Below are 10158 nucleotides of genomic sequence, written 5' to 3'. Positions count from 1 at the left end.
GTCATCTACTCCAAGTCTTTGGAGGAACATAAGCAACATCTCCAAGTGATTTTTCAAGCATCAAGGAAGAACAAGCTTTTTCTCAACCAAAAGAAAAACGAATTTTTTCTTCAAGAGATTCAATACCTAGGTCATATTATCTCTCAAGATGGTATCCGTATGGATCCATCGAAGTTAGAGGTAATAAAAGCATAGCCTAATCCAAGGAATCTACATAAACTAAGAAGCTTTATTGGTATGTGCACATATTATATACGCTTCATAGAAAAATTCTCTCAAATAGTAGGACCACCACATGACTTAACTAAGAAGAACGTTAAGTATGTATGGACTGCTAAGGAGCAAAATGCTTTTGATAAGCTCAAAGAAAAACTTACCTCCCAACAAGTCCTCATGCTTCCGGATCTCTCAAAGCCATTTGAGGTCTAATGTGATGCTTGTGGTGATTGCCTTGGAGCAGTTTTGCTTCAAGAAGGGCATGCCATAGCATATGAGAACCGAAGGCTCAATACCGATGAACGAGTCTTGGGCATTTATGAGAAAGAGCTTTTAGTTGTTCTAGATGCCTTAGAGACATGGAAGCACTACTTATTGGGGACTCCATTTATTCTACGAACCGACCACCAAAGTCTCAAGTATTTCATGACACAAACCAAGCTTTCCGACAAACAAATGAGGTGGGCAAATTCTCTTTCTCAATTTAATTTCCATATTGCTCACATTGCTGGTAAGCACAATCAAGTGTTCGAAGCACTTTCAATGCGGTGTCTATAGCTACTCACAATCATCTATTCTCTATGATAGCTGAGTATGCTATTGACCAGGCCTTTAGAGACATAATGTCGACCCTTGCTTTGGAAAAGAAAGACGAACCATTTACCTTGCAGAATGGTTATCTTCTCCACGGCAATAGGCTATGTGTTACCCATTCCCTTTGTAAGAAAGTTATGTATGAATCCCATGCTCCTCCCTATGCGGGTCATAGAGGTATTCAACCTACTCTTCGAGGAGTAGAGACATATTTCTATTGGCCTACCATGAAAGTGGACATACAAGAGTATGTTTCAAAATGTGTAGTGTGCCAAAAGACCAAGTATGATAGAGGGAAGCAACCTGGATTACTCCAGCTATTGCCTATCCCAAATTCACCATGGGAGAGTATATCCATGGATTTCATCTTTGGATTTCCTAAGTCTATCCATGGGAACGGGAATATGGATAGTAGTTGACAGGTTTAGCAAGCAAGCACACTTTATTCTTGTCAAAAAGACTATTAAAGCACACCAAACGGTAACTCTCTTCATATCTTAGATTTTTAAATACCATGAATTACCAACATCCATCGTGTCAGATAGAGATTCTAGAATGACCAGCAACTTCTAGAAAGGTCTCTTTGAAAATCTAAGAACAAGATTGAATTTCTCTCCAACCTATCACCCCAAACGGATGGCCAAAGTGAGATAGTCAATCTTACAATACTCGATTTACTCAAGACTTATGTTACTGAAGTAGATCAACGCTCTCAATGGAAAAAGTACTTACCTCTTGTAGAGTATGCCTACAATAATATTGTACATACTTCTACGGGAAAAGCACCTTTTGAGATCATTGAGGGAAGACCTAAAAGACCCTTGCTACTCAAAGTACATGGGAAGATCTTCGTTGCCAATGAGTATAGCTGTGACCTACAAGAATCTTTTCAAAAGATTAAGGAGGCTATATCCATCTCTCAACAAAGGCAAAAAGCTACTGCTGACAAGCACAAAAGGGCCTTAACGCTCAAAGAAAATGATTGGGTCTTACTTAAGTTTTCTAAGGTTCGATTAAGGCAAACGACGGACAAAAATCCTACGGGCCATCAAAGTTTTATGCTAAGCTAGCAAAAAGATACTATGGTCTTTTCCAAATCTTTAACCCTATCAATGAGACGTCTTACCAACTCAAGTTGCCCAACCATTGGCTCATACACAATGCTTTTCATGTGAACCTACTCAAGTCCTACAAAGGAGAGCCACCAAGAGAACCAATTATTGAAGACCCTCCCGAAGTTGAAGACCAAGAAGAGGTGCTACAACTCGAAGCTATTCTTCGTCATGAAGTTGAAGACTAAGAAGAGGTGCTACAACTCGAAGCTATTCTTCGTCATGAAGACAAGGTACTACGGCATGGTAAGATTATCCGACGGTATCTTATTAAGTTCAAAAATTATCCTTTTGAAGATGTTAGATGGATGTAACGAATACAGCTTCTTAAGGATAGTATGAACCTTGTCAATGCTTACAATGTTACATTAGAGTAAGCAAATGTGCAAATTTCTTTTAAATGACCCATGTTTTTGTCTTATAAGACTAGTTCTCTTCTTAATTGTGCACAAATTTAAATAGTATGCATGCTTAGAATCATGTTTGTGCTAACGACGTCTCTCAAACACCAAGTAGAATTTGTCACTCTACTTTGGGAGAATGAAATGGACTAAAGAGCAACATGCTTGCGATAGCTATGTCTCCCAAGCACGAAATGGATTGGTCATCCATCTTGGAAAGATGTCGTAGGGTAAAAAGAGATCCTCTACCCGCTAAGTAAGATTGACTAATGACTAAGGCTTTAACTCTTCTATCTCATAGTCGAGGATGACTATGATTTCAAGAGAGAGGTAATGTCATAAAATCTAATATCTAACCAACCCAAATGATTTTCTCATATTAAACTGATCATTTTATGTGGGAGAATAAATGGGAACAAGGGTTAGGATATAGACATGTGCTTATAGATCTATCTCGGCAACATGGGGCCAATGGTAATGGGGGCCCAAATGAGAGATGGTCTATCAAAGAGCAAGGCTAACCAATGGAGCATAAAGACCTTAGGGTTAGCTTCATTGAAGACCTCCAATAATTACTGTAAAAGTCCTTTGACCTTAGGTAAGCTAGGGCTGAGCTTGAAGTGGGAACCTGGCCCAAGCTTAAGATGCTTGACGTGCTTGATGACTAAGGTGCTTGCGGTGCTTGATGACTGAGATGCTTGAGGTGCTTGAGATGCTAGGGTTGTACTTGAGGTAGCAACCCGACCCAAGCTTGAGAGGTTTAAGGGCCAAGCTTGTGGTGGGAACCGGGTCCAAAGTTGGTGGGTGGCTTGAGGTGTGCAAAAGTCAACACTAATCCCTACAAGGAGGGGGCGAGCCCTACAAGAGTGGGGATGAGAGAGAACACCCACATACTCACTCAAGGCAAGCTTGGTACAAAGAAAGCAAAAGGGACACTTGTCAAGTTGCCCTCATGGTGTGCCTAAAGCCTATTGGTTGGCCACCCAAGGGGTCTAATGATAATTTAAAAGATTTAATTAATTATTTTTTACATTTATCAACTTCTCTCTCTCAAAGGGAAAAGGGGGACACTTGTCCCAAGGCTACCCTTGCTACTCCATTTACCTCCTGCTTGTGATTGGCTAGGCCTGGAAGGGTCCAATGAGCTTCAAGCATGAGCTACAAGGGAGGGTCGACCAAGGAAGCTAGGGACATGCTTGGGGGGTATACTCTCCCACACACACACACACACACACACACACACACACACACACACTCATTGTGTGAAGTTCAAAGTGCAAGAGCTCCCTCTCCTTCTCCAAGCAAGTAGAGAGGTTGAGAGCCTACACCAACACTCTTGGCTATGGAATGCAAATCCAACCAAGAGTCATGCTTCAATGCTTAAGCTTGCCATCTTCATTACTATGCTATTGTGTATGCTAGCAAGAAGAGTGATGATAAGTGAGGAGCTAGTTCTTTCTCCTATAAAATGTTTCTTCTTCCTCCTCTTCTCTACCCTTATTCCTTATTGGCTCTCTCAACCTTCGAAGGTGTTTGAGGTCTTGAGACTGAGGCTTGGGATAGTTAATGCTTTCCACAAAGTTTATGTTATGCTCGTGATGCATGAATCTTTCCATCTTCATTGCATCACCTAGGTCACAAGGAGCACAAAGATTGTATTGTAACAAGTCTCTCTTGATGGGAGAAAACATAATACAAATGCCTATTGGAGGGGGAACTGGCTCCACATAAATCCAGTCCTCAGCTGTTGTCATGTTCTCTAAACTCTCTCTCTTGCAAAAGTATTATTCATGCCAAGTTAACTAAATGCTATGTTTATGTTACTACTATCAATTATGTTCACCCGCTATGCTCTCAAAGTAATTTCACAAAAGTACTCTCTACTTTCCGCTACTCTCAAGGTAAAAGGCCAATTCCATTACAATACTTATATAGGATTTGCTGCTCAAATTCCTCTCCATCATCTTTGCATATATCCATAGCAGAGCGCAAAGGATGTTCTATGTTCATCTCTATTAAGACTTGAGGATGCCACGAAGGATTGTAATCCCTCCTAGGTCTACCTCCCAAGACTCAACCAATCTTCAAAACCTATTGACTTTGAGGTGCTCTCTATACTCTAGTGACAAGATAGGGAATTCAACCCAGATGGAGAAGTGTTCCATAGTTAACCTCTCATGCAAAAAATGCTTATGCCACTTAAAAAGACATACTATGGAGTTATCGATAAGCCAAGAGCCAGTATTGAGAGCTTGCAAAGCCATATTACAATCTTTAAACAAAACAAGAAAATGATTTTTCGACAAACATTGAATGGATTCAACCTTAATGACCAATGAAAGCTGATTATTCCTAACCCAATTCCCGAGGGCCAGCAAGTAACCCAATCAATGCACGAGATTCAAGAATAAGCTCTTGCAGTTTAATTTGTGAGGCAGGGAGAAGGAGTCGAGGTTTACCTTCCTTGATTTCTTGTTGGAGCTCCATGAGCATCCTCCTGCTCTCTATCATTATCAAGGTTGGCAGGCAAGGAAGTAACCTCATCCTCCCAAGGACATGGAGCGCACGGTATCTGTATCTCATCAACTATGGGGCCTCATGCAACAATGCATCTCGGTGCTCCATGGATGATAACATCACGGAATGACTTACTCTTCCGGATTGTATTCACTACCTCTGGTGGGAAAGCTTGAAGGGCTTCTGCAACATTGACTTGAGAGGGAGCAACGAGTGTAGGGATGTTGAGGTCTCGTTGATGAAGAGGGCAAGGGATTGATCTTGCACCAATGAAGGAAGCGATTGTCCGCTCGTGGGAGGATGGGGGCAACCTGAATGTTGGGAACGGCAGGACATAATGAGGCAGAGCATGGTGCCCTCTAAGGTGCCTCGAGGGCGGAGAGCTGGGGTTACACAATGCCTAAGCCATAACTAGGGTTCTTAGGTGTCCTTTTGGGACATGTGCTCTTAGTGGCCCCTTTACCCTAAGAGTACAACATCTACTCCTCGTAAACTGAGGGGCACGTTTTTAGAGAATATAGAGACATGCCATAACTCTTATAAAAGCAGTTCAATGTCTATGTAATTGAAGACTTTACATTTAGTCGCGAGTGTATTCTCAACACTACATGGCACGAGCATATTCAAATGGGATCAAGGGTGGAGATGAAAATGGTTAGGCACATGCATTGTGAACCGTGCGATTGGGTGGCCCGAACTTACAAGATCACGCGGCTCGAATTTACAAAATTGCGGGCTCCAAGTTTACCTACTGGCCCAAATTTACTATGCGACCCGCATTTACATATGTAGCATTGAAATGCCACATAGTTCAATGAAAGCATGCTAGCGAGGTGGTTAGAGCATATGTATCGCATGGGGGCTCGAGGTTCAAAGTACGAACTCAAGTTTACCTACTAGCCCGACTTTACTAGCAGTCCCAACTTTACTTTTCACCCCGAATTTACACGATTGCCCGAATTTACGATAATGCATCTAACGGCCCGAATGACCCCCGCCGTCGATTCCATTTGAAAACGCCCGTGCCAAACAGTCCTCAAGGGAATGTATGCATGTAACAGCCCTGCAACGATACAAGGGAAAGCATGAATCTTGAGAGCATTACATTATTTTTTTTCAAAAGACCACGGGCCAGTGGCTTGATTTTGGGGTTGGGGTTGTGCGTTGAAACTTGAAAATGATGCTCCCAAAGGGGGGAGAGAGAGAGAGAGAGAGAGAGAGTTCATACAAACACAAAGTAATTAGCTAAGGAGCGACCGGGAAGATTATCAAATTGGTATTCTGAGTTCCGTGTTCAGGAAGAAATTCCTGCATAGATATCGATGCCTTTACGACCATTTTCGGGAGGCAGGTGCCCATACTCACTTGTTGCTTCAATGTACTTCCCAAAAGAGAATGGCCTGTAGCGTGGTGGGCAATACTCTCCGTCCACGGTGCATGCAGGCTGGATCAAAAGGTCAGAAGGAGGCCTGCTTGACAGAAGAAAGGAGAGGCGATGTCTATCGCGGTTCAACACGACCCTGTGAATCCCAGCCTGCAGAACACCATTGCTCCATCCCTGCAGTTTACACTTACATCAGCTAACCAAACTCACAGAAAGGGTCCCAACAAACTTGTTATATCAGAGCACGCACTAATTAAGTACAGAGTAGTTATAAACCTGCAAAACGTCGTTGATAAAGATGATGATACCATCTCTCTTGTAGTCCACAAGATGCCAGCTGCTTCCATCCTTCCCGAGTATCTGCAGGCCGTATCCGGTATCTTGATAGAGTAGCGTCATCAAAGTTGGATCTGTGTGAGCCATGGTGCCCAACGCCAGAGATGGCTGAGCACACGCCGGATAGAAATTGAGACGAAGATCCGCACCCGCATTTGGTTGCCCAGCTGCTTTCAGCTCCTCAAAGGGCCGAGTGAAGAAGTCGGTGGGCAACCCCAGCCCCTCTCCCAAGAGTCCCAAAATGCTGTTTTTGAGTGCCTCCAGCTCTCTGCCCACCTCAGACACAGTCTGACTGCACGCAATGGACACGAGATACATCATGAGCTATTTCTGCTCTGGAGGCTGTCCCTCGGATTCATTCCCTCCCTCACAGAGCTCATGCTGTGGTTGTAATTCAGATTGCGGGAAATGACAGTTGAAAAAAAACTCCTTACCAAAATGTCGGATTGCCACCGGGCCATACGCGGTTTGCGAATTGCTCCGCGCTCGGTTCAGCAAGTATGGATCTCAGAGTGATGCCTTCAAGCCACATGCAGCCGACGTCCTTCACCATCCGGCTTTTGCCGGCATAGCCATCTAGGAAATTTGAACCCGCCCCCTTCTCTTTCTGCTCAGTGGGTAGACAGAAGAAATCATGACCGGAGGAAGCCATCCTCTCCAGCAGCTCAATGGGCACGCCATGGTTCACCACTTGAAAGAAACCCCATTCTTTGGCTGCGCGCGTCAACGCGGAAACCACATCTGCTCGCCCTCCTGCGCTACCGTGTGGCGATGCCAGCACTGGGGCGAGGTCGATTACGGGTAAATCTGAGCTCGGGAGAAGGGATAAAGAGGGACGAAGTGCCTCCTTCACCATGAACCTCTCTGGAATGACGACATCGCTGGATAAGCCACTGAGAATCACAGAAATGTCTCTAACGGAGAGCTCATCGACGCACACAGGGGCATCGAGAGCTGCCATTGCGAGAAGGAGAAGAAGGAGAAGAAGAAGAGTATTTTAACGTCGTGGGGAACTATCCCAAGAGACCTCAGATCTATCCGGCGAGAGAGGTGTTAACTGTGGGACTCTTATAGTGCGGACTGTGGTTACTATCCGCAGGTGCCATTCAGCCACTTTTCATTGCTGACAACCTATGTAGTTTATATTAAACACTTTCAAGCAGACCATGCACACCCTCATGTGGCGAGCACATAAGCGAGGGCAAGTAGCCAGCCATGCTTATGCAGAGGCGTTTGTCGAGTTGGCATATCCTTTTTGCGTAGGAAGGGTAGAAGGGCAACCCATCGAATTACGGGGTGAAGATCCCAACCAGCTAGCCGTTCAACGTGTATTTTCGAAGGAAATTGATCTTTTGTGCTATGTGCTCAAGAATTGGGTGAGCAGGTTGTTTAGGTGGTGGTCATGCGAGGCTCAACTATCAGTAACTCAGGCGGATAATTGAGCCTGCAATGTGGTCACACGTATCTTACAAGAGCTAGCTCAGTGCTACTTAGCATAGCCTTTTGTAACTATACCAAAATTGGCATAGTTGCAAAAGGCTACGAATAGTGTTGAGGAGGTTGTTTAGGTGGTGGTCACGCGAGGCTCAACTATCAGTAACTCAGGCGGATAATTGAGTCCGCAATGTGGTCACACGTATCTTATTGAGCTAGCTCAGTGCTATTAAGCATAGCCTTCTATAACTATACCAAAATTGGCATAGTTGCAAAAGGCTACGAATAGTGACTTGGTACAATAGCTTTGTGTTCCTTGAAACCTTGATGGTGCAATGAAGATAGAGAGCTTCATGCACCACAATTATGGTAACTTAGCTAAATAAAAGCTAATATTAACTTGTCCCATGCTTCTCTAAGAAAACAATATTGACATGGATGTAGTTTTTTAGTTTCTGGCAAACTTACGAAGTTCTCTTTCTACCCCTACCACTTTCTTTGATGGACTAGTATGTGACCCGCGCGTTGTTGCGGCCAAGAAAAGCATGGCAATTGGATCTCTCTCTCTCTCTCTCTCTCTCTCTCTCTCTCATATACACACACACATACACAATGGAAACGTAGTCCTTGGAATCACTATAGAAAGATAATAATGCAAATGTACGCCTTCTCTCTATCTTTCTATCTCTCTAGAATAGCATGGTAATTGGATCTCTCTCTCTCTCTCTCTCTCTCTCTCTCTCTCTCTCACACACACACACACACACACACACACACACACACACAATGGAATAGTAGTCCTAGGAATCACAAGTAGGTCTTTGATATCTTTTTTATCACCTTCTTCCCTCCATTTCTCAATTCTTTTAAGTTGAAGACTTGCTCAATAGCGCTCTCTCTCTCTCTCTCTCTCTCTCTCTCTCTCTCTCTCTCTCCACATGGAGTGCTTTCGGGCGATCGGTTGCGATCAACTCATCCTTCACACGACTTCTAACAAATTTGAGTTGTCCATATCTTCCCACTCATCAATCAATGACAATGTACCACATTTCTACCAACTTGCTACTATTGCGCCATGCTATCAAAACCATGGCTTGCCAATATACGGGCTTCTCATGACTCTCAGTTGGTTGGAGGTAGACAGGTTTTGATGCTTCGTAGTCATTTTGGTGGGCTACCAAGTTGCCAAGGAAAATCTCTCTCTCTCTCTCTCTCTCTCTCTCTCTCTCTCTCTCTCTCTCTCTCTCTCTCACACACACACACACACACACACACACACTGTAACAGTGACACGCACGCACACACAGAGCGTGTACACACACATGCAAACTATCAGGTGCACAATTTTGGCTATTATAATCTGTATGTTGTTGAAAAATATTGGATTTGCATATTCTACATTCTCTCTCTCTCTCTCTCTCTCTCTCTCTCTCTCTCTCTCTCTCTCACACACACACACACACACACACACACACGAATTGACAACAACTTGTCAGACTCACAAATTTGACTATTGCAAGTTGTTGGGAAAGGATGGAGTGAACTACTTTATGCAATTTTTGAAGGATGGGACTCAACATCTTAATATCGGCATTGATCCGACGGGCCATGCAAATCAACCAAAAATACGACGTGTGGAGACCCTCTCCTTCCTCTAATTTTTTGAGGTCCATTATAAAGAGTATAGATAATGGACTATTGAGTAATAGTAGAAAACTATTCTATACGCAAGTGCTCGAGAAAAACCTAGGTTTAGTGCAATCCCACCTACAAATTTCTCAACTATATCTTATGCACCTTGGAGGCCTCTGCCATGTGACATAAGGAAAGGGCTTTGGGGGGGGGGGGGTGGAGGCCAAGGCAAAGAAAGAGAGAGAATGGATTGTATGCCAAGGAAAGCGACATCTCTCTCTCTCTCTCTCTCTCTCTCTCTCTCTCTCTCTCTCTCTCTCTCTCTCTCTCTGACATACCACACACTTGTATAATTTAATTTGAAGATTAGGACACCCACAACGCAAAAAAAACATATAATTTCACCTACAAATTTCAAGATTTACCTCTAATTTTTTTTGTTTTCAACATCACTCACTCAATGATACTGAATTAGAAACATAAAAGGTACAACATCGCCATGCTCAAACTGAGCCATAAATGCAAAAAGAAT

The 10158-nt window shown here is 43.5% G+C and overlaps 1 protein-coding gene across 1 annotated transcript; it reads right to left on the bottom strand.

Annotated features, from left to right (window-relative positions):
• Positions 1–5921: 5921 nt before the first annotated feature.
• LOC147447654 (flavonol synthase/flavanone 3-hydroxylase-like) lies at positions 5922–7726 on the bottom strand. The gene is made up of 3 exons (XM_086523384.1): positions 6995–7726; positions 6501–6852; positions 5922–6398 (listed from the first exon to the last, which is right to left on the bottom strand). Exons 1-3 carry the CDS (start codon positions 7519–7521, stop codon positions 6135–6137), a joined length of 1143 nt encoding a protein of 380 aa, XP_086379510.1. The 5' UTR covers positions 7522–7726; the 3' UTR covers positions 5922–6134.
• Between the last annotated feature and the right edge of the window lie 2432 nt (positions 7727–10158).

Source organism: Adiantum capillus-veneris, chromosome 11 (genome assembly GCF_014529385.1).
Source record: "Adiantum capillus-veneris isolate H3 chromosome 11, ASM1452938v2, whole genome shotgun sequence".
Lineage (NCBI taxonomy): Eukaryota > Viridiplantae > Streptophyta > Polypodiopsida > Polypodiales > Pteridaceae > Adiantum > Adiantum capillus-veneris.
This window is presented reverse-complemented; position numbering and strand designations above follow the sequence as displayed.

Coding starts and splice junctions, on each gene's coding strand:
- LOC147447654 (XM_086523384.1), bottom strand. CDS start 7,521: ATGGCAGCTCTCGATGCCCCTGTGTGCGTCGATGAGCTCTCCGTTAGA. Junction 6,853..6,994: donor GGTGGCAATCCGACATTTTG/GTAAGGAGTTTT, acceptor CATTGCGTGCAG/TCAGACTGTGTCTGAGGTGG. Junction 6,399..6,500: donor TTATCAACGACGTTTTGCAG/GTTTATAACTAC, acceptor TGTAAACTGCAG/GGATGGAGCAATGGTGTTCT.